The following is a 25495-nucleotide window of genomic DNA, read 5'->3' as shown; positions in this document are numbered from 1 at the left end:
ATCTCTCACAAAAAAACTCATGCAAAAGGAGTTTATAGAAATGTTTACAGGTCTTTGGGGATCTTACTAACTTTTGATTTTGCTAGTTTATGTATAAAAAAGAACCTATTAATTCATTTTTAAAGACTCAAAGCACCATTCTAACTTTATAAAAAGGCTGTGAGATCATTTTAAACTTTGAAAAAAAAGGGGCAGTACAATTTCAGTGTGAAATTTGGCAAGCCTCCTTAGAGTTTCAAGCGTATGATCTCTCTACACATTGACATTTGGTCTAATTATTAATGAATGCCAGTAGTTTCTTCTAGCATATTTCTGTAGCTTTTCAGTTACATGAAAAGGTAACTAAAATGCATTATTATATCAATTTCCACTTTGCGCATGGAAAAAGAATGCCTTAGAAATACATTATTTATAGTTTTTGTTTTCTGCGTGGAAAATGTTCAGATGCTTCTATCCAAATATATATTTCAGCTACAGTACTTTTGTGCTATTTTAGTACCAATCCTACACATTTCATTATTCACCAGAAAATGGATCCAACACCTACTGAAGCAAATGCAAACATTCCAATTCCATTTTCAGTTTGACCAGTGGTGAGATTCAAAACTTTTTACTACCGGTTCTGTGGGCGTAGCTTGGTGGGCATGGCCATGTGACTGGGTGGGCATGGCTTTTTTTTTTTTTTTGCTTTTATGCAGCCACCCTCCCACCCATTTTGGGGGCCTTCTGGGCTTCAGGCAAGCTTCCTGGGGGGGTGTTTTTGCTCTGGGGAAGCTGCCCTGGGGCTCAGGAAGAAAAAAAACAACAGCCTGGAGGGGGCGTGCAGTACCCCCCTCTCCATTTTGGGGCCTTTGGGGCATCAGGGGAGTTTCCTGGGGAATGGTTTTGCACCCAGAAGGCTCCCCTGGGGCTCAGGAAGGCAAAAAAATAGAGGGGGGAGCTGTGCCTGGGCCTCAGAGAATCCTCCTAGGCAAAGCAGTAAGACCTGATCATATGAACAGCTGATTGTTGGGAGGAAAAAAAAGAAATACCTTAAGGGACAAGCGTCAGGCAGGCGGGGTTAGCGAGCATCGAGTGGGTGTGTCAAGCGAGCCAGTGATGACTGGGTGACTGGGTCGGGGGTGTGGCCAGCCAGAACTTACTACCGGTTCACTTGAACCATTGCGAACTGGCTGAATACCACCACTGAGTTTGACTCTGGTGACTGTAAGAAGAGGAGGAAAATAGCATCTGAAACCGTATGCATATTCAAATGCTTCCAAGGGATGCGAATATGCCCAATAAATATGTGGCTGGATGAAGATGTAAACATCTCGAATTGTTCCTTCAAACATCATTGGCTTATAAGTCTAAAGATTTAAACTCTTATAGTGACAGGATAGATATGTTTAAGAGCATTCCATAGCAAGAATGCACTTTAGGTATCAAAGCACATATTAGCCAATGGAAGAGTTAAAATCCAATCCCAACACATTGTGCTAAGCCACAAAATTGTTATGATCGCTACTACTGTTGTGGTAAGGTATTAATTGTAGCTAAAAGAGTTGTGCAATGCTACCATGTTAATTATGTTTTGGGGACGTGTAAAATAGAAATGTAATGCATAATCTTTATATTTACAGTTAATCCCAGTTTGCATGTTCTGGGAGGAGTGAAATGTAGCACTGTAATAGCTAAATGAATATTTGGTAGACACAATGTCTAAAATAATTTGAGTTCACCATGTGCACATCAGGCTGAAGGTTCATTAGAGCAGGGGTGTCAAACTCGATTTCACTGAGAACCGCATCAAGTTGTTTGACCTGGGGTCCAGGGTGGGCATGACTAAGATGGGCATGGCCAACTCAATGTCACTTGTTTTGGGGGCATCTGTGGTGGCCCGAGTGCTCTGCCAGCGAAAATGGGCTCCTGAGCTCCATTTTCGGCTGCCATGGCCTCCTGCAACCTTCTGCCAGTGAAAACAGAGCTTGGCCGTCCCGAACTCCGTTTTCACTTGCAGAGGGTTACAGGAGGCCGTGGCAGCCGAAATTGGAACTCGGGAGCCCATTTTCGCTGGCAGAGGCACCACAGGCCAGTTCTTTGCTATTTCCAGGGCAACCACCCCCCCCGGGCCAGATCTAACTACCATGCGGGGCGGATCCGGCCCCCGGGCCTTGAGTTTGACCCCTGCTACATTAGAGCAAATGAGCATAAATATCACATATCCCCTTATCTTTGAGTCAGGGAAGTTCATATGAAAGTTAAAAAAATTAACATCCTCATTTTTTTATGAGGAAGATGTGCAAAATGTCTCCGAAGCAATTTATACACTGCCCAAAATATGCAGACAGCTAAGTCTATGTTCAGACTGCATACAAGCTGCTTAAACACCAGCTAGTTTTATTTAGGATCCCAATACAATGCATTTGGTTTTTCAGTTACGTCTGTCCTTTCTTAATGATCCAAGTACACAAGTTGCCACAGAGATAAGAGAGTCAAGCTATTCTGCAAAGCACCTGAGGGCAGGACAAGAAGCAATGGATAGAAGCAACCTAGAACTAAGAAGAAATTTCCTGAAAGTTAGAACAATTAATAAGTGGAACAACTTGCCTCTAGAAGTTGTGAATGCTCCAACACTGGAAGTTTTTAAGAAGATATTTGTCTGAAATGGTACTGAGTTTCCTGCTTGTGCAGGAGTTGGACTAGAAGACCTCCAAATGTTCTTCCAACTCTGTTATTCTATTTCTAGAGTACTCAGACACTACATTCTAAGGGAGTATTTACATAGTTAGTATTCAAGATGAAAGCTGAGAAATAACATAACAATTGTTGCTGTTACTTTGCAAGAGTAATTCCAGGATGACAGTGTTCCTTTTTGCTTGTGTCTTATTATTTTCTTATTAGCATGCTTTATATGCAGGACAAAGTACTTAAATCTGAGATTTTTTAAAAAAATATTGGGGATTTTAAGGAGGCTACCAGAAGTATCCTGAAGAGTTCTTAATAGTCTGTAGACTTTGCAGAGAGGTAAAACTTTACACACACACACACACACACACACACACACCAATTGTTGTATGATTGAACTGAAGCAGATGATGTTTTCCTTAACTTTCTATGTGAAGGAAAATCTTACTCCCAGTTACCTGCTATAAATGGTTACATTTATCTAATTAGCACTTTTCTATATATCAAAGACAGACAACTAGAGTAGATTTTCTTCTACGTAAGCATCTGTGGGCTGCAAATTAGTGTGCATCTATATAATTTTGGGTTAAATGCTTTAGGAATAAGTTATGTGGTTTCCATGTTAAACTACTAATTGTTACTGTATGTAGTTATCAATACTGTTGGAGTCCAGTTTCACAAGTTTTTTTGCCATTTGTTAAACACATCATTGCAATTGTTAAGTGAATCATTTGGCATCATTTGGCTTCTGCAATTGATTTTGCTTGCCAGATGCCAGCTGAGAAGGTCACAAATAGTGATCGCATGACCCTGCGATGCTGGAACCATTGTAAATGGTTGCCAAGCACCTGAATTTGGATCATGTGGCCATGGGGATGTGGCAATGGTTAAGTGTGAAAACCAGTTGTAAGTAACTTTTTTCAGTGCCATCGTAACTTTAAATGAATAGTTGTAAATTGAGGATTACCTATATACTCCTAGAGCCCATATTTTATTTGAAATTCAAATTATCTGAATTTGCATGCACCCCCCCCCCCCTATTTTTTTATTACTGTTATGAATTCATGGCATTCTATATTACAATCCTGCCAGGCTTTCCTGGCAGGATTGCATATGTGGTGCTCAACCTTAAATGTGGTGCTCCAGATACCATATATTGGAGGCATGGACGCTTCCAGGCTAACATAGAGAAATCTTCCTGCAGCCATGCTTTGTCAAGGCTGAGCCCACCCAATATTAACATATTGGAGTGCTTGGAAAGTTTTATACTCTGGCAAGAAGGGTTCTACAGGGAGATGGCTAAGTGTGGGAGAATGGGGCATAAGCACAGTGTTCGTTTACAGGCCAGCCAATTTTGTATGTAATGGTGGTCATGACTGACGCTTCTGTGGCAGCTGGCCAGATACTCTAGGAATAGCACTACGGGCTTGCTCCTGGGTGCCAACTCTTTTATGCACATGAAACTATGCATGTCTTCATTTCATACTTGCACACACAGAGAGAAAAAACCTGCTTCCTGTCTCAAGAAGAGACTGGACAGCCACTTGTCTGAAATGGTGTAGGGGATTGGACTAGATGACCTCCAAGGTAACTTTCCAGCTCTGTTGTTCTATGTCTATGATACGACACTATGCTAGTAGGTCTCTATGCCATTCCCCTGTGCCAATGATAGTCTTTTAAAAAATAGATTCTGTATTTGAATAATCTCTCAGGTATACAGGAATCCTCGACTTACAATAGTTTATTTAGTGACCATTCAAAGTTACAACGGCACGGAAAAAAGTGACTTAGAAATAGCAATAGCACTTATGACCGTTTCTCACACTTACAACCAGTGCAGCATGGTCAAAATTCAGAGACTTGGCAACTGACTCATATTTATGACCTTAGCAGTGTCCCGGGGTCAGGCCATCCCCTTTTGGGACCTTCTGACAAGCAAAAGTCAATGGGGAAGCCAGATTCACTTAACAACCGGGCTACTACGTTAACAACTGCAGTGATTCACTTGTAACAAGGGCGCCAGGAAAGCTCGCCAAATGGGGCAACCTTCACTTCACATTCGTTTTCGCTTAACAGCGGAAATGTCGGGCTCAACTGCGGTCGTAAATCGAGGAGTACCTGTACTCCGCAAAGCCTTTTTTTTTTTCGGGGGCGTTCAGACAATACCGCGTGGCAGCTTTCAACGTACGCTTACAAGGTCACGGGCAGGTGAAGGGGTTGTAAATACGCCTCTTGTAAACACCCCCCCCCCGCCGCCCCAATCTGTAGTATGTCGTGCACCCAGTTAAAGGCGGGAGGGCAGCGCCCACCCGCTTCCCGCATGTACGAAATCGGGACTCGGAGAGAAAGGCGCTGCCCGGGGGTCCAGCGGCGCGCGTCAAAATTCCGATCCAACGAGGCTATTCCTCGGGGGAAATCAGCGGTATCTCTTTAAGGCAAGTTAGACGGGCGACGCCCATTTCCACTCGCCCGCCCTTCAAGACTTCTTCTTAAACGTGCTTTCCCCCCCGCCGCCCCCCCCATCTCTCCACGCGCAGCGAGCGCCTCGAGTGAACTCCGACGCCGCGGCTAAAAGCGAGAAACCCCAAAGTCCCAGAGAAAAACAGTCCCCTTCTCCACGGCCAAGCACTGCTGAGTCGCCGCTCTCCCTGCGCCCTCATCGGCTAACCGGCGTGGGTGGGGGGCGTGGGGGAGAAGAAGAAGAGGGAACCGAGAAGCCAGCAGCAGCAGCAGCACCACCCGTCCCGTCTCCTCGAGCCGAAAAGCGCAAATCGCCTGCGGTTTGCCACCACCCCCTTCGCCCCCACCCCGCCTCCAGTGCCGCTCCGACCGTGCGCGTGTCCCCGCCTTGCCCGCCTGGGAGCCCGAGACGGCGAAGACGAGCCCGGGAGGTGTTTCGGGAGCTGGCTGATTTGAGCAGGCGGTGGGTTGGAGAGGATCGGGGCACGGTTTGCGCGCCTCGCTCTTTTCCCGCCCTTGGAACAACCGAGAGGGGTGGCTTAAAAAAACAACAACACACACACACACAAAAACCCCCTCCATGGCAGCGCCAGGACGACGGCAGTCGCACTGTGGACGGAGAGTTGCCTCCCTCTTTGCAGTCACCTTGTGGCTCCTTTCCTCGGCTCCACAGGTAAGAAGAGGCGTTGCGTCCCCGCACTTTTCCCCACTGCCCTTGGTTGTTTAGGGTTAGCTAGCTTCCCAACGTGGGAAGTGACAGGTGGACTCGCAGGTGTGTGTGTGTGTGTGTGTGTGTGTGTGTGTGTGTGTGTAGTGTGGTTGTTTGAGGCCAGCATAAGTGGATTCGAGGATTCCTTGTCTGAGATAAAACAGAACAGGTTTCTTCTCGATTTTCCTCATCTTCATTTGTTTTGTGAACTGCAGCTAAGGGGTCTCTGTTGGTCATCTGATGCCCTCCACATCATTGGCTTTCTGGCAACTGTAATCCTGGAATTTCCTAACAAACTGAGATTGGAGCTGGGAACTTTTTAACAAACTGAGATTGGAGCTCACTGAGAATTTCCTCTAACAGACTGAGATTTGAGTTGTCTGGAAATTTCCTCTTAACAAACTGGGATTTGAGTTGTCTGGAAATTTCCTCTAACAAACTTGAGATTTGAGCTCACGACTTATTTCTTCCCGCCACTCCGTCCCAAAAATATGGCAGATTCCACATGGCTGGGGTTGACAGGTGTCACTTGCTCTAAGAAAAGGTGCTAAAGCTATTTTAAATACTTGACCTTTGATCCGTCACATGGCAACTGCAGAGAACTTTGAACTTTCAGGACATGACATATGAACATGAAAAATGTCTTTGGCTTGCAGAGTTGGGCATCTTTTCTGCTTCTGCTACAGATAACCTCAGGAGAGGTTAATTTCGGCCAGTGCTTATCTCCCTTCAGAAACTGCAGAAGAGGGGAAATCTGTCCAGTTCCAGAAATACGATTTCTCCTTCATTGCATGTAAGTGACAGGACAAGAAAAGGAAAAGAAAACCTGAAAATGGCTTTGGGCGATGAGTTTCAGTTTTAATCCATGAATATGGATTAGGTAAACTGTTTTCTGGAACTTGTGAGGAGTTTTGTCAGTTTGTGGTAAACTGTCAACTTGAGGGAAGGGAGGAAGATCGTGAACCTGGGAGCTTGCCTCAGAAGGAGAAAAAGATAGAAATCCCTTAACACTGTTTTTGAAGGACCTATTTCAGAGATGAATTTTATTTTGGGTTGGAATAAATGTTGCCACATTGGTTGGTTTCCCCCGAAAATGATGACATCCACAGTTGAGATACTCTTTTGTCTAAACCTGCACTTTTCCTCCCCAATAATGTAAATAATGAAGGCTTTTTTCAAACGCTGAAAGAACCTATAGATATTGTGTGGATTGTGCCAAGGTACATCTTAACTTTTTTACTATCTATACAGTGCATTATGTAAATCAAGATTGTCTGTTTTCTTTTTCCTGCGCTGAAGAAGCATGGACTTGGCATACACTAGATCCCATGGTTTCAGAACAAAACCTATTGTGTGAATCCTATTACATTCATTTTAAAATTATCTTAATTTTCAGAGAGCATGTCCTCCCCATAGTCGCACACAATTTGCTGAGTCTCTCATATTAATATGTAGGGCACTAATTTTTAACTAAATGACATTGATTATTTGCATTATTTAATGAAATGTGTGGTCCCTTTAAACACAAATCACTTCTCTAATTTAATGTCACCAACCATAGCATCATGATTGCATTTTGGAATATAAGTTAAACTGAAATAAGTCTGCTGTGGAGAACTTTTTTCAGATTTAATAGGAAAACTGTGTTTTGTGATTGCATAGTACAGTGTATTCTCTTTCTCGTCAATATTATATTTTCAAGGTTTTTACAAAAATCTTCAGACTTCCAGTGAAATTTGGGATCCCTTTGTATTACATTGATTTAGGTTTAATCTTGCCACCTAGAGTCCATTTGTAAGTTGGGTGGCTATAAAAATTTGTATAATAATTTCATCAAAACATTTGTAATCGCGCAATGCATCTGCTAACTTGGTTTTTAAATTGCAATCCACACACACAATAATTAAAATGTATTTGTGATATCTATCCAGTCTGTCTGTCTCTTTTCTGTCTGTCTGTCTGTCTGTCTGTCTCTCTCTCTCTCTCTCTCTCTCTCTCTGCATTCAGAAAGTATTCAGACCCCCTTTACTTTTGTCAATTTTGTTATACTGCAGCCTGATTCTGCAGTTGTTGAAATTCTTACATTCAGTATCCCATATATATGACAAAGTGAAAACAGAATTTTAGAAATGTCTGTAAATTTGTTTTAAAAGAAAACCCTGCAAACATTGATGTAAGTATTCAGTCCCGTTGCAACAATACGTGAAAATGTAGCTCTAGTGCCTCCCACTTCTCTTGATCATTGCTGAAATGTTTCTATGCCTTGAATGGAGTCGACCTGAGGTAAATTAAATTAATTGGGCATGATTTGGAAAGGACACACCTCTTATAGAAGGCATCACAGCTGACAATGCATAGCGTCATAGAGCGAAACCCATGAGGTCAAAGAAACTGTTTGCAAAGCCCAGAGACAGGATTATTGCAAGGTACAGATCTGGGAAAAGCTACAATAACATTTCTGCTGCATTGAAGGTTCCTAAGGGCACAGTGACCTCCGTAATTCTCAAATGGAAGATGTTTGGTGCAATCATGACTCTTGCAAGAACTGGTCGCCTGGTCAAACTGAGCAATCAGGGAAGAAGGGCCTTAGTAAGGGAAGTGACCAAGAAATGGCCATTCTGACTGAACTCCAGAGACCCTGTGTGGAGTTGGGACAGAGTTCCAGAAGGACAACTATCACTGCAGCCCTCCACTGATGTGCGATCTATGGAAGAATGGCTAGATGGAAGCTTCTCCCCAGGGCAAAAACACATGAAAGCCCACTTGGAGTTTGCAAAAAAGCACCTGAAGGACTTGAGGAACAATCTCTCTCTCTGTCTCTCCCTCCCTCTCCCTCCCTCCCTCTCTCCCTCTCTTTCCATCCATCCATCCATCTATATCTATAATCAGTGCATCACCTATCAAATTTAACAAATTTAGATGCCCAATAATTTATTAAAAATAATGTAAATCAGTATAATGGTTTCAGTTATAAAGCTGTGCTTGCTTATCTTCTTATGGCACTATTAATTTTCCAAGACTACTACAAAGAGAAAGGAATGCCTGGAAAGGAAGACAGATAAAGAAGTTTTTACTTAAACACTTTAGAGCCATTTATGTGATGATGTCTGGATTACTTCTCTCTAGAGAATTAATGCCAGTTACAGAGTAGTACTTTCTCTCCAATGACACCACATGATAATCTATAATAGCTAGCTTTCCTGAGAAAAGCTCACCATGAGAACATGCTGCACGCACTGTCTTTTAAAGTTTTATAAGTCGTAGAGATGTGGGTTAAGTAGGGAAGCCAAGAAATAGTTTGTCCAGCTCTATTAGGTAGGACCCACGTTTTCTGTTGAAAATGTAGTATTTATGACAGAAGAGATAAAATATGCTGGCTTTCTGTATGCTTGAGTAATTGTGGGTTTTGTTTTGCTTCTCTTGGTTGTTGTTAAAGTTACCCTGATCTGTTGGCTCAAGAATTCATTTTGTTCCAGAGAAGGCAACAGAATCAGAGGCTTGGAATGCTGCCAGAAGCAAAGAAGACTGCCCAAGCAGCTGCAAAGGGGACATAAAGTAATCATTTAGAATTTTCCTTCATTGATTTCATTAAAGAGAGTTGCTCTCATGGAACTGTGGATTTGTGCAAATACCCCCTAGACTATCCGGCCAGCTAGCTCACAATTGCCGTGGCTAGAAACATCTCCATTCCGCTCAGAGATCACTTTTCCAAAATATCATTTCAGTATGGTTTTAACATTGTTCTGTCAATTGGTTTTAGTTAAACAGCTAGACATTTATCCAAGGCTTATTTCATTGCCCAGAATAAGGGGATGGATTATTTGTCCCCAAACAGCATTAAAGATCTTGGTGCGAGATTTTATTTTTGTTCTGAAATCTATAATTGAGCTTAAGTTGGCACAGTATAGCTGTTCTTTTGTCTGCCAATCAGAATATTCATGATTTTTACTTGATGAGTGAAAAGTGTAGGGTTATTTTGGACTTTTATCATGTTGTCATCACCACATATCTGGATTAATGCAATGTTCTCAATATGTGAATGCTTCTTTGTATAGTTACAATCCTATGACCATTGCATTATATACAGATAAGATTCCAGATGCAATTCAAAGTGCTCTTTTTTTACCATTAAGCCATGGTGAGCCAAGGTGGCGCAGTGGCTAGAGTGCAGTACTGCAGGCCACTTCTGCTGACTGACTGCTGCCTGCAGTTCAAATCCAACCAGGCTCAAGCTGAACTCCACCTTCCATCCTTCTGAGGTGCGTAAAATGAGGACCCAGATTGTTGGGGGCAATAGGCTGACTCTGTAAACTGTTTAGGGAGGGCTGGAGAGCACTGTAAAGCGGTATGCAAGTCTAAGTACTATTGCTTTTTGCTATTAAGCTTGAGGCTAAGATGCAGAATCAGTTCTCACCAGTATCTTTTGATGGTTCTCCATGCAGGGGAGTTGAAGGGGACCAGGATTCACAAGCGATGTTTTTCTGCAGCCACCTCTATATTATGAAACAGTTGCCCTCCTCGAGATGTGATTGGCACCCTATAATTATTGGCCTTTTGAAACTGTTAAAGACAGAATTGTTCCACACATAAGACCTTTGGGGAATGAACGACCACATTTCAGCTGTTCCATGGTTATTTAAGTTTTTAGGAGCTTCTATGTGTTTACTTTGTTATTGTGCTGTAAACCACCAAGAGTCATTTTTGTTGAAAGGGGAGGGGAAAGGAGGATATGTAGAGAAATAAACTGTACCTAGGTAAGCTTTCTTAACACTGATCTTGATTCCAAGAGATGAAGTTCAAGGACAGAATCCAATAATTACTTTCTTGGATTGTGCTTCCTCATTTTCCCAGAGTGAATGATATATACCCAACAACTAATAATAATTTATTAAATTTGTGTGCTGCCCAGTGTTGCTGGTAGTTGGAAAGCATACAAAATTACTTATTGTTATAATTGTTTGCACAGTTAGCTAGATGGTTAGACCGGATTTGGCATTTTTATCCACCAATCAAGTTCTTCCCATGGACCTGGGATAAATAAATGTTGTGATTTGATGGTGTATTGTTGCAGGTTGTAAGCTGTTCCAAGTAAAGCTACCTTTTGCTGGGACTGATGGTGATTTTGTCAATGCCAATGATGTTCAAGTAGTATTCTAGTTGTTTTAGGATTGCACCCAAAGTGCCTGTTACTATTAGTACTATTTTTGTTTTCACCACAATCCTTCCGCTGCTGTTTGCAGGTCTTTGGATTTGTTGCTTTGCAAAAGGCTGTGTAGCATATTTTTAAATACCCTTATGAATCTACTGGAGGAAATCCAGGAAGGCTTGAGTCTTAATATGTAGTTCATGACTATGTGAATAGCACACAAACATCTATTGTTTCCTTCCACTATTTTTGGGAAAGCTTTGGAAAATCTGTACAGATACATATTGCAGATGGATGAGAACAGTAAAGCTAAGGCTTCATCAAATAATCTGGAGAGTATAACTAAATTCACAAATCTAAGCCACAATGTGTGTGGGGCTTTTTTATTGAAAGAAAGTAGACCTTTCTTCAAAATTTCATGCTGTAGTTAGGGAATGGGGAACTTGTAATTTCCCAGTATCCCCAAGCATCCTTTCTCACTGGCCTTTCTGTCCAGATTTCCTAAATACTGGAGGATAATGACACCGACAGGCCACATTTTCTCCAAGTCTACCTCATGGTACTTATTCAGTAATATGTGTATGGGGAGGCTTTTAAAGACTCTTTGAAATTTAGTATTGATACAGTTGTTTATGGAAGTTTATCAATAAAGATGAAAAAAGCCAATTGCATTGATTGCTGATAGTGTATTTTGAGGCACACAGTTGACAGTGCTACTACTGATAGTACTGCTGCAGATCATCCTTAAAAACATAACAGACTTGAAATTAAATTATTTAAATAATTTCTTATCTTTTAAAATTTGCCTGAACCCTCAAATAGTGTCACTGTATTGATGTTTTTTTCCCCCTATAGCTTCTTTAAAGTTCTCTAATGTTCCAGTTGTTTTATTAAATAAAGTTGTCAAATCTTCATTTTAGGAAACAGAATGGTTCTATTTAACTAGATGTTTCATATTTTTATGTATCATGTTGAGAACCATCTTTAAATATTATAGTTCAAGACTTTGACTTGAAAGTATAAATAAAATAGTTGAATTAAAGCACTACTAAAATATATTATAACAACAACAACAAAAAGGCAGAACCGAATTCAATGAGGTCAAACCCATAGAAATCATTAGGAAATGAGTTACGATTAGGAAAGAGATCTGGCCCCCATCTGCACAATTATCTATATGAAATAGATAGGACACATTCATGGAGTATGAATTTAACAGTAGTTATTGCATGGATTTTTTTATAAAAATGTGGTCCACAAAATATGCTGTGCTATGTGATTTCTTTCCTGGAGTCTCACCTTTGATCTTTCCACTTTAATACAAAAACATAGATGCTGGTATTTATTTGAGCATTCTCTTGGCATAGAATTACAATATTTATTCACTATGGTATTTCCATTTAGAAGAAAAGAAGCACAAGCCTTTTCTTAGTTGTGCATTGGAAACATTAAAGATGTTAGCATTCAATGAAAGTTGATCTATTATTAATATTTGCACCTAAGAAATGTTGTAATGGCTCAGATAGTCCTGTCTTGTTGGATTGTAGAAATGGTCCATTTATGTATACTGTACAACTTGGCTTTAAGCTGAAAAGGAATCATAAGTTCTCAAATAACTTTTCAATATTATTTTATAAGCTCAATGAAGGATATGTGTATGATGTTTATTGTAAAATGCACAAATTGAAGTAAATATTATATACTACGGTTCTTTCGCCTCTTGTGAAGACTAAAAAGGCTTCCAATGTTATAAATCACTATGGGAAGTTGTGGCGTGTTCTTTAGCATCTATTCTTTCACTTTGATTGGCAGAAAATTGTTAGGAAAAAAGGTTGTATTGGTTTTGTTGATGAAATGGAAACTTGCAGCGAGTACTTATCACTGCACTTTAAACAATAACCGGTGATTGATTTTTTTGATTCCCAAAGGAAATCTTTACAATTGAAATTCACCACCGAATACAAGTTATTTGTGGTGATTATTATGGTTTGAATGAGTGCTATACATTGCTACCCCCCAATTGAACTGGTTAAGAACAGTTGGTAGTGCATTCAAAAGAAAATCACAATCAGGTTTGGAATTTCGCAGGGATATGTAAGTCACATTATTGATCATCAGTATTGGAAGATTGCAAGATGGGTTCCTTGCAAAGGATGGCAAAGTTAAAAGTTTCAAGAGCTGAAATTTGCCAGCAATTGTCACTCTGCAAGAATGAAAATAAGGCATTTCTTCACTGTATCTGAATAGCTGACAAAACATGGCTTCATCATTATAAGACAGAAATGAAGTACAGTTGAATAAATGTCATTGCAGGATTTGATCAGTGAAAAAATTCAAAATCCAAGCTTTGTAGGAAAAACTTAGTTATAGTTCTTTGGGATACAGATGGTGTTACAAAGGAACATTGTGTATACTGATTTGCGTTGCATAAAATAAATATGGGATATAAATCTAATAGTAATAATTCACAGAGATTTCCTTGAACTTGACACTACTATCAGTGCAATATTCAAAACTTTGAGACAACAATTAAGCAGAGATTGGAAGCAAAGCAAAGAAATGATGTTGCAATATGATAGATAACCTTAGGCCTCACACATCACAAGCCACCCAATAATTAATTGTGAACTTGGATATCATAACAGATAGCAGATAATCAGAGTTGGAAGGGACCTTGTAGTCGAACCCCCCGCCCAAGTGGGAAACCCTACACCATTTCTGACAAATGGCAGTCCAATCTCTTCTTGAAAGTCTCAAGTGATGACGCTCCCACAATTTCTGAGGGCAAGCTGTTCCATTGGTTGATTGTTCTCACTGTCAGAAAGTTTCTCCTTATTTCCAGGTTAAATCTCTCCTTGTTCAGTTTCCATCCATTATTCCTTGTCTGGCCTACAGGTGCTTTAGAAAATAGCCAGACCACTTCCTCCCTGTGGCAGCCCCTCAAATATTGGAAGACCGCTATCATGTCTCCCCTGGTCCTTCTCTTTACTAGACTAGCCAAGCCCAGTTCCTGCAACCGTTCATTGTATGTTTTAGCTTCCAGTCCCCTAATCATCCTGGTTGCTCTCTGTACTTTTTCTAGAGTCTCAACATCTTTTTTATAATGTGGTGACCAAAACTGGATGCAGTACTCTCGGTGTGGTCTCATTAAGGCTTTATAGAGTGGTACTAGTACCTCCCTTAATCTCGATTGTATCCCTCTGTTAATATAATTTAGGATTGCCGTAGCTTTTTTGGCTGCTGCTGCACACTACTGGCTCATATTTAGCTGGTTGTCCATCACATAATCCAAACTTAGTGATATCTAACTTAGTTTTTCCCCCTTAAGCTGAAGGAAATAGCTTTGTGGCATCTGTTTGACTCAAAAGATTAGATGGAAAGAACAGTTAGAACCTGGTTAAAGGGACACTGTGTCCACTTCTTTGGTGGCAGTTTTAAGAAGCTTGACCATCACTGAAGTGTCTTTGACTTAGTGTCTTTGACGTATGACCATCTATTTAATGACTGTTTGAAATCTGAAAAAGTGACTTGTATCTGATCCTCAATTGCCTGACTGCAATTGAGACTGCATTTTGCTTGCTAAATGACATGTTAGCTGATAAAACATGGCTGAGTCATTATGTGGTTGGACCTGATTTTATGACTGTTTTTACTGTGATCAAGTGAATCACCATGGCCATTAAGTAAATAATGTAATTGTTAAGTGAATCATGCTGTAAATTGTCCTCAATTGACTTTACTTGTCGGAAGCTGGCTGGGAAGATTGCATATTATGATTATGTGACTGTAAGATGTGCAACGGTCATAAATGTGAGCCAATTGCCAAATGCCTGAACTGCAATCGTGATTGCAGGAGTAGTGCAACACTCATAACTTTGAGGATGGATCATTAATTATTTTTTGAGGGTGGCTGCCGTAACTGAACCATTGTTAAATGCACAGTTGAAATTTGAGGACTAACTACCTGCAATTGAGGTACCTGTAATTTACTAATTGAGTAATTGCTGTTTTACACATAAAGAAAGGAGATTCTTCAAGGTTGAGTAATGTTAAGTTTTATCAGAATATTGAAAATACCAATGCATTTTTTCCATGTGATCTTAAGAAGCTTCCATTCAGATTAAACTGACAGTAATAAAATCTCCAGGATTCAAGCACTCTTTACTTGAAGGATTCAAGCACTCTTTACTTGAAGGATTCAAGCACTCTTTATACACTGTTGTACTCCTACTCCTTTACACACTGTTGTACTCCTACTCCTTTTTAAACAATTTTGCTGAAAATATGTAGAGTGACCATAGAGATAATTTCCTACAATATACGTCAACGATAGGACTTTGGCAAGAAAAGGAATTAACAGGCATATTGATGAAGTTGTGTAGTTCCATGTTAATAAATAACCCTGGATGAAGTGATAGTCACCTGGCATTTTTATTCTCCTTACTACCTAATCTGAAGTTAAAACAAATCTGTAAAATGACTTGTGTTATTTAAACTATTTTAAGAAAAGTACTTGCATTTTGCTAACACTATAACTATATATAAGGATAAAAGCATATAATGTGTGGATTGTAAAGCAAACATGCTCGCTTTTATGCTTGCATCTGCTATACAAGTACAGAGTGTTCTGATATGTAAATACTATTTGTTGATGGGAATAAAGAGAGAAGTATGAATACAATATGATTAAATGTCTAACATACCAGTAAATGTGTATGGTCTCTTGCCTCTCTGTCTATGAATACTTTTAGAAGAAATCATTAATGCAATGTATTGCAAATATTACTTGTATCAAAAGGTATACGTGTATATGTTGGTTTATACCTACGATGACATACTTCCCTCTACACTCTTACACAAACCTGCAGCATACTTCTGTCTACACCTTTACACAAAATGATTATAACGAGTACAAGGAGAAATACTTTGGATTAATTATGAAAATCCTATTTGTGCATTATGCTAATTTGTCCTCTACTCTGTGGGATGACTTCTATTTTTTTCAAATATTTTGTTAATGTTTATAGCTAGTTCATACTTTGCCTCCCAACTTGCTGTTTCATTCCAATATGGAAGTAATTGTCTAGGATGATTTTATCTGAATAATATTTAAAAATACTGTCTTTGAGGATGGTAAACACTTTTTCCTGAGTAAAGAATTCTAAAACAGAAAGATACATTGCAGAAAATCTAGGGCAATACACAATAATATACTGTACCTTGGCCATTCTGTGAAGTAGGAAAGCATATAGCTTATGTATGTTTGTTTGTGGTCTTATAATACCTCATAGTTTGAATACGTTTTCTCCAATTAATTCAGTCAATAGTTCTTTCTGATCAAAAAATAGTATGGAATACCAATTTCTCTGATAACCAACTAAGGAATAAGGACTGATATAAGCAGATATCTCTGCATAAGTATTTATAATGGATAGTTTACTTTAAAAAAAATGGGGGGTGCTGGTTGTTTAATTCCAAAGAATGAACTTTTCACATGTGGTGGCAGTTGAAAGAGTTCTTATTGATCCTTCAAAGAGTTGAAACAGAGCTCAGTATGACAGATATGATGAATGCCAGAGAAACTGTTGGCCCAGAAAGAACATATGGTGCTTGTGTTTGGATTTTAGAGGTTGAAGTAATGGAGAGCAAGTCACAGATGGAGACTATCTAGACAGTTCCCCAGGGAAAAACATGTGAAGAAGGTTTGGGAGTGATAGAGTACTGTCAATAGCCCTGTAAATGAATATTGATGTACATTCCTTTCCAGTATTTGTTGAGGGTGGAATGGAACTGAACCATGGTGCTGCCTGACGAGAAAAGCCATCAGCCAATCATGGGATGATGGGTAATTTGCTATTTTAACATTTAAACTTGGAGCAGATGTTGGATTTTTTGACAAAGACAAATGGAATACCTTCAGTTGATGTATCTGCTGTTTCCCTCCCCTCACTATTCTAATAAATGCAGACTACAATTTTTATTCCTAATACGACCCTGAAGAAGAAAGATACAATAGGTTTGCAATGTCAACTATGAGGTGAGAAGAATTGCCCCATTATTTAACTTGTCTGTTTGATAGATGGATCCAGGAAAGACCACACAGATACATGTGATTCGATGCTGCTACAGTTGAGGAGACCCAAAATAAAATGTGAACTTTTAGAAGAGGACTATTATTGCAAAGTATCTGACTAAGGAAACTTAGTTCAAACTTCATCACACTGTATAAGTAGAAGTCTTTAACTTTTGAGTTTGTAGGCACATTGGTCATTTTGAAAGCCTGGTATTGACAGTATAGCTTCTATCTGTGATTCCCCCCCCCCCCCTTATAATATAGCTGCCATTGAGACATACCCAGGCACTTATATATCAAAAGGTTAAAAAAAATACAATACAGATAATCCTAAATATATTTTTCTGCATTCAATCATGTCTGTTTCTCAGAAACTGCCTGGACAAGTCCCTGCAGTTTTCTTAGCAATGTTTTTCAGAAGTTCTTTGCCATTACTTCCTTTTTAGGGCTGAGAGAAAGTGACTGGTCCAAGATAATCCAGCTTGCTTTGTGCTCATTATGGGACTAGAATTCAGTCTCCCAGTTTCTAACCTGGTGCCTTAATCACTACACCAAGCTGGTATAATGTATGTTTAGAGTTATCTCAACTTGTAATATTTTACCTACTAAGTTAAATTATCATTGGTCTATAAGGTGTTTTTATAACAATGACTCATACTTTTTGTAAATTTGTATATTGAAGTAATTGATGACACACACTTTACATATTTGTAATGTTTTGGATAATAAAAATGGTTAAGGTTGCAAAACAATATATCAGCCCACAAGAGTTTTGAATGTATATCTGGGACTTTGAAACCATACTGTGGACACTGTCACAAAATATTTACTCTCAGAGGGATTTATACTTTCAAGTCTTAAAAAGAGAATCATCAGTAATAAAGCACCATTTATTGGATGAGGTTGCTTCCATCCATTCTTCTAGTCCTTGTTGATCCTCCCTATTCTCATACAAACATAAAATAGCCCACAAAGAAAAAAATTGTGCTGATATTTTATTACAGATTTTATTTAAAGACTATTGAATTACCCTGTTGGACTAGCAATATATGTGGGTGAAATTCATTTCCAATTTTTCCTTTACATAAAGCTGAAGGTAGTTACTGGGCATATTTAAAAGTGCATTTGCTCAACAGCAATAGAATTGAGTTTATAAACTAAAAAATGACAAATCATAAGCAAGTGTAATTTATAGGAAAAAATTACTGACTTTCTGAACTTAGCTAATCATTATTTTGCATGTATCCCTACAGTCATTTGTTTTCCTTTTTATAAGATGTCGCAGCTCTTAAGAATATGGAATTAATGTTTGGATTAATCTTGGATTAATGTTTAATGCTTAACTATATTTCTACATCAGCAAATGTCAAAGGGTAATCCTACCATTACAGAGAATGAAACTGTCAAATCAAGAAGCAGTGGATGTTTGCAGATGATGTCTGCATTTCTTTGATAAGTTTGTATCAACACAAAAAAAATCAGTTGTCCTTCCAATATATTTCTATACAAATGTATTTTGTAAAGCAAGAGTCATTTTGCCATTTCCTTAGGCAACAAAATATCTTGGATGAACTATATCAAGCAATTCTGTTTAATTATAAAATCATTTTAGGCGGACTGGATCATATCAATCACGGTAGCTACTTTAAGCTACCACCCTTGAAGTTGGAACATTGGCAAGTAAAATAATTAACATTCATTTATAGAATGACATGTACATATATTTATGGGATGTGTTTGTGGTTAGCTATACAATAATTGAATGTTCATACAAATATGGCCTTAACATCTTGATTTTCCTATTTGTTTCATTTTATGTTCAGAAATTGGACACAACTTTATCCAAGCAGAATTCTTTTATTAACAGATTGCCAGTAGCACAATATGAAACCCATTAATTATCACTGTAGTGTAAACAGAAGCAAATAGCTTTAAATTGCAAAAGTTGTGCTGCTGTTGGTTCTTTTCACATTAATTTGTTAAATATATGACATTCTGTACTTGGCTTTGTAAGAATCTAATGGGAATATTGTTGTAAGAGCCATCCAACTGGCTCATACAAACAGCAGAGCCATAAAGCAGGATAGCTGTTCTTGAAAAATGCTGCAAATCAGCCTTACTTTACTAATTATCTTGCAGATCATATTATTTTTCTTTATTCATTATAATTTATTGTGTAGAACTTTCCCAGGAGTTCCTAACATTATTAATTCACAATGTATGCCAGCAATAATTTTAAAACAATCAGGTACCCTAATATGACTATTAAAATGTTATTTTACTGCTGATAATAACCAGAAGTAGCACTAGCCAAATAATAATGTGCTTTGTGAGAACAATAATATTAGGTGAATAAAGCAAGCCAATATCATATGTATCGCAACTGAGCAAACAGAGCAGTTTAAAGATTGCCTTAGGCTTTCTTGAGGGTTGTTTTAGGCTTTCTTAATGCCTACCGTTAAAATTAGCGTAATTTGACTGGCAGCAATTGCAAAGGCATTTCCAAAAAAGAGCCCTTCTTGCCCACTAGTTTAATATGGATTTCCTAGTGTAGGCAATTGATTAAATGACAGAAATTTATGCCATCAACCCAAAAGGCTAGAAAATTGGGATTTGTGGTGATATTCAAATAAATAAATGACCCTTGTTTGTTAGTACTGTTGGTCTGCTATGTGAATTTGTTCAGTTGCATTCGTCATAGGAATCGAGTAAGTAATGATGGCATTTGTTTGGGTTGAACAAGGCATTAACTTAAAAACAGCTTGTTATGTTTAAATCCTGGAAACTGTAAATCTGTCTGAATGTTCTGTAACAATTTCCCCCCCTAAAAGATTAGGAATTTTCAAAACCTCTGGATAAACTCTAGTGTTATTTTCCAAGTCATCTAATATTTCTTATGTAGATCTGAACATATAATGCTTCTTTAACAGGCACATTTTAGTATAAATTAAATTACATTCCACTGAGATTCATATTGTGGTGAATGTGCTATGTTGTTAGTCTAATACAGCATATGCTTATTACAATAATGAGTTTGTTTGGTTCCATATGAAATATTCCTTGCGTAATATTATCAAGCACTGTTCTGATTTGTATTTCAAGTTCATACTTACATTTTAAAAAACAAACTAAGACTAAAAGCTATGGGGAAAAGTGCATGCAACAGCTCTATGGGCCAGTCATTCTCTCTTAGCCCTAGGAGGCAGGCAATGGCAAACTACTTTTGTAAAAAATCTTGGCAAGAAAACTGCAGTGACTAGTCTAGACAGTTACCAGGAGTGAACATTGACTTGAAAGCACAAACAATGGATAGTCTGTGACAGACAACAGATTGTCTGTGATAGACAAAAGCTACAATAGTGTAAGATAAAGGTAAAGGTTCCCCTCGCACATACATGCTAGTCATTTCCGGCTCCAGGGGATGCTGCTCATCTCCGTTACAAAGCTGAAGAGCCAGCGCTGTCCGAAGACGTCTCTGTGGCCATGTGGCCGGCATGAATAAACGCTGAAGGCTCATGGAACGCTGTTCCCTTCCCACCAAAGTGGTCCCTATTTTTCTACTTGCATTTTTACATGCTTTTGAACTGCTAGGTTGGCAGAAGCTGGGACAAGTTATGGGAGCTCACTCGGTTATGCGGCGCTAGGGATTCGAACCACCAAACTGCCGACCTTTCTGATCAGCAAGCTCAGCATCTTAGCCACATATAGGATAATAGTTGGTTTATGATAAAATTGGAACTACAATAGAGTTGTACTCCTGTTAAAAAGGAAGCATGGTGATTACACATTGGTTGTTACCCACAAATGAGAGAAAACCATACTTCTTTAAAATGTTTCATAAATGAATAAATATAAGTAGGTCACAGTTCATTCTCCCATGAGCTGTTCAGAGCATCCAGAAGTGGGAGGTGCTTCAGTCTCTTCTGCAAAGGCTGGGCTTAAAACTCCGTGACGCTCCTCCTCCTCCACGGGACACCTCCTCAGCGTCCCCCAGTTTTAGCTCAGCCTTCGTGGTAAGAGGTTGTGCACTCCCTGACTGGAACGGTTTCTGATTCAGCTAGTCAAGATTCAGGTTTGCTCTTGGGTTAATTCGGCTTGCAAATTTTTCCCCCTATTAATCTGGCGATTTCAAGGCTTGTGACTCTATTAGGTTATCCCCCCGATCAGTTGAGAGCAGCTCTTTGTGACTGGTGGAGCCTGCCACTTCGCAGGCAGTCTCAGACAGCCACTTCAGGCAATTAGCCTAATTCCCCAATCGTCTTATCTTTGCGATCTTGCTGGAACGCTCGCAGCCGCGGCTCACTTTTCCTTGCAGGATCATTTGTCTGACATTTTGGAGAGTCAGCAGTAGCGGCTCGTTAAACTGCTCAGGCATTTAACATTGGAGATTCTGCCTTCCTGCCTTTTTAAACGGCTGGCTTCAAGTTCGCGTCTAAATATTACAGGCGCCATTCCCCGCTGGTTTCCCTTCTTGGGGACCGGGCAAGTACTTTCCCACTCCACTTTCCTGGGATTATTTCTCTCTTAGCCTGCTGGCGTTGGATAAGCAGGCTAGTCCTTAAACAGGAATTATTATTTCCCCCTCTCGCAATTGCTTTTGGATCGTTACATTGGAGCGAAGCCTCAAGTGCCATTTCAAACAGCGGGATGTTTTTGACATGAAAGGATCCATCCAGGACCTGTATAGCTGGTTTCCCTTGTTGGGGACCAGGGATCCTGAATATTTCTTGCTTGGAGCGCTTGGGAGGGTTCCCTTGCTGGGGACCCTTAGATACTGTTTCCCATATATACAGGCTTACATATAGATATAGGCATATGTATATATATGTGTGTGTGTGTGTGTGTTTGTATATAGATATATATATATATAGACTTACACTCCTGGAGAAGCGCCCTACTTTCAACCACAGGGGTAGGTACCACTCCTAAGTACAAATAATAATAATAATAATAATAATAATAATAATAATAATAATAATATAAAAAGAAATTAAAGTTAGAGACATGAGATTAAGTCCTCTACAATGGAAGGTGACAACATCTTCCACTCCAAGACAAATAAATCCCGAGATAAGTCAGTGGGCCCCCAAAAGGCCTCTAAGGCAGCGGATAAGGATGCCCATAGACGGCACCAAGCCTTGGAAAGACAGTGGCAGAAACGGGCCAGGGAGGCTGACAAGATGGCTGTCAACAATCGGATCAGGGACCAAGTACATTGTTGGGGCTCTTGGACTTATCCACTCAGCCCAGACAAGCTTTTTCCGGACAGCCTCCCATAGGCATATCTCCTTCAATGAGCAGTGCCCGGCGAATCCCAGAGGCAACCTTCACCCCTGCGGCTGCCGGTTTAAGACAGGAGGAGGGATTACCTGAGACTATTCCCATTGAAATGAGGCAATGGATGGAGATGGCCATACAAAAGGGCATTGCGGCTGGAGTTCAGCAATCCATCCGGACTAGACACTTTTCGGCTACTTCAGAAGTGGGATCCCTGTCTGCTCGATCCTTTGCGCATATGGGACATCATCAAACTCAGGTATTTCCCAATATCCCTGACATACCAGCCCAAGGTCTTCAGGAGGAGGTGGAATTAGATGACCAGGATCTTCTCATGGAGGTGGGGTTGATCCATCAGATGGACTTGGGCTTGTCAGAGGCTGACCCACTAGAATGAGGAATGTCGGATGATGAAGGCCTCATTCCGGACCAACCTACCTTTTCTGGCCTTTTTCGTCGACACCTCTTTAAATCTTTACTGTTCAAAGCAAAGAACACCGCTAAACTAGGCACATCAAGCCCTCATCCATTGTCAACAGGGTCTCAGGACAAATCCGAGGATCTAATATTCTCACAACCAGCTAATGAGGCAGAAATTATTCCTGTCCCTGTATGTTTGCTGAATTAGTACAAAATCAATGGGCATCAGCAGCATCCTACCCAGCCCCAACAGGGTACGATAATATTATAATTTGGCACCAGAGTTTTCAAATTTTCTCAAAATGCTGGAGGTGGATGAGCCCATTGTGGCACTGGCCTCTTCTTCAACCTTTCCCAATGAGGCCGAGGAAGCCCTGAGACCGGAGGAAAAGAGAGCAGAGTTGGTACTCCGTAGGGTGCATGTTTCTGATGCCTGGGCCATTAGGGCAGCTACAGCTGTGTCCTTTTTTACACGGTCCTCCCTACGATGGCTCTTCCACTTGAGGGATATATTGCTGGCGTCAAATGTCAGAGCCCACCATGACATTGCTAAGACTATTGCAGTGGCAGAATTCTCTGCCGATGCCACTTTTAATGCAGTCAAATTCTCGTCTAGAGCCATAGCATCTCACGTATCAGCATGGAGACTGCTATGGCTCAGACATTGGCAGGCGGATACCAAGCATAAATGCAAACTGGCATCAGCCTCAATATCAGGGGATAAATTATTTGGTGGTGTCTTGGAGCCCCTGCTTATTGAGAATAGAAACAAGAAAAAAGTGCTTCCCCCTCTTTTTCGTAGGTCTGAAAACAATGTCCCATTCGTTTCGAAGGGGTTCCTTTCGGCCCTACTATCAAGGCCCATACGTTCCCAGATCGCAAAGAACATCAGGCTACAGACCCAGTTTTAGACAGGATAGGTCGGAATTTTCCGACAGAGGTCAGCGGGGAGGCCAAAACAGAAGAAACCCCAGAGGTACTGGAGGCCAATTTTTTCGTTGTCCCAAGTGAGTCCTTGACAGCAGTTCCCATTGGAGGGTGGCTAAAATTGTTTGCTGATCAATGGGACAGCTCCACCTCTGATGTGTGGGTCAGGGACTCTGTTAGGTTTGGTTTGGCGATAGAGTTTCAATCCTCCCACCCAAACTTTTTCATTAGGAGCCCTAGGTCCACAGACCCCATTAAGAGACTGTTAATGCAGGAGGCTATCTATCATCTTCTGCATATTCGAGCCATTAGAGAGGTCCCATCTGAACAATGGGGTCAAGGCTGTTACTCTCTATTGTTTGTGGTCCCAAGGAGTTCGGGGGGCTGTAGGGAAATTCTGGACCTCAAATGTAAAGGTACCGCACAATGTTCTCTGATCGCTTCGCTGGTGGTCAGAAAACATGATAAACAAGGGGTGTCCTTTCAAGGAACCTTGCAGGGCAACGATTACAACCGACGCCAGCCTGTTAGGATGGGGAGCTCACTTCCAATCCCACACTGCACAGGGAAGTTGGACTATTTCCAAACAATCACAAAGCATCAACCTGTTGGAGCTGCAAGCAGTTCATCTGGCGTTACGCAGTTTTCTACCCCTTTTCCAATCACGCCACATTCTGGTCTTGACAGACAATATCACAACCAAGGCCCACGTAAACAGACAGGGGCGGTACCCACTCCAAACTTCTGATGCTGGAGACAGTTAGGTTGTTCAAGTGGGCCGAGGCCAATCTGTTGTCGTTCAAGGCAGAGCACATAGCAGGGGCCTTAAACACACAAGCGGACTGGCTCAGCGGCCTCGATAGATCAGGCAGAGTGGTGCCTACACCCGTCTTTCTTCCAGGAAGCAGTGCGGAGGTTTGGGCTACTGGTGATTGATCTATTTGCCTCTCCCCGCAATGCCCAATTGCCCCGGTATATTTCAAGGTACCCAACTCGGGGCGGAGGCCGTCAATGCTCTGCGATGTCAGTGGCCTCCCGGACTTCTATATGCATTTCCTCCACTCCCTGTGGACGACACAGGGTGTCGTCGATGACCATTGGTAGATGGTTGAGAGCCACCATAGCTAAAAGTTACGAATGCCAGTCCATCTCAGTTCCCAAGGGCATTTCAGCCCACTCGACAAGGAGTGCGGTAACATCAGCAGCATGGGCCACTCGGGCTTCCATAGACGAAATCTGCAGAGTGGCGACTTGGGCTTCACCATCTCCCTTTGTCAGAAATTATAAAATTGATGTCTACGCCTAGCGGACGCTTCATTTGGCAGAAGAGTCCTGCAGAGGGTCCATAGAGTTTAGGAGTGGATTTCGATCCAGACGGAGTCCCTCCCTAAAGACAGGCCAAGCTTTGGTATGTCCCACTTCTGGATGCTCTGAACAGCTCATGGGAGAAAGGGCATTGGTACTTACCTGATACGCCCATTCTCTGTGAGCTGTGAAGAGCATCCAGCCCCACCCATTTCTTTCCGTCTGGTGGGGTTCCGTTCCGATCAGGGATCTAGATTCGGTGATGAGTCCTGGACTTTAGCACTCAGTCTTCGCAAAACTGGGGGACGCTGAGGAGGTGTCCCATGGAGGAGGAGGAGCATCCCGGAGTTTTAAGCCCAGCCTTTCCAGAAGAGACTGAAGCACCTCCCACTTCTGGATGCTCTTCACAGCTCACAGAGAACGGGCGCATCAGGTAAGTACCAATGCCCTTTTTCTTCTTTTTAAGTGGAATTTGTATTACAAAAATCTAGTTCTTTTAGTCTGTAAATTA

At 40.7% G+C, this 25495-nt stretch overlaps 1 protein-coding gene across 3 annotated transcripts in view; it reads left to right on the top strand.

Moving 5' to 3' along the window:
* Window positions 1-5381: 5381 nt before the first annotated feature.
* Window positions 5382-25495, top strand: part of ADAMTSL1 (ADAMTS like 1) — a 507559-nt gene continuing 487445 nt past the window's right edge. For all 3 annotated transcript variants that reach the window (XM_087926578.1, XM_087926579.1, XM_087926577.1), the window contains exon 1: window positions 5382-5800. In XM_087926578.1, the coding sequence (XP_087782704.1) occupies window positions 5708-5800 (93 nt within the window). In that variant the 5' untranslated portion in view covers window positions 5382-5707. The remainder of the gene's footprint in view (window positions 5801-25495) is intronic.

Source organism: Pseudonaja textilis, chromosome 2 (assembly GCF_049901715.1).
Source record: "Pseudonaja textilis isolate UNSWEBS1 chromosome 2, rPseTex1.2, whole genome shotgun sequence".
In the NCBI taxonomy this organism is placed as follows: Eukaryota; Metazoa; Chordata; class Lepidosauria; order Squamata; family Elapidae; genus Pseudonaja; species Pseudonaja textilis.
This window is presented reverse-complemented; position numbering and strand designations above follow the sequence as displayed.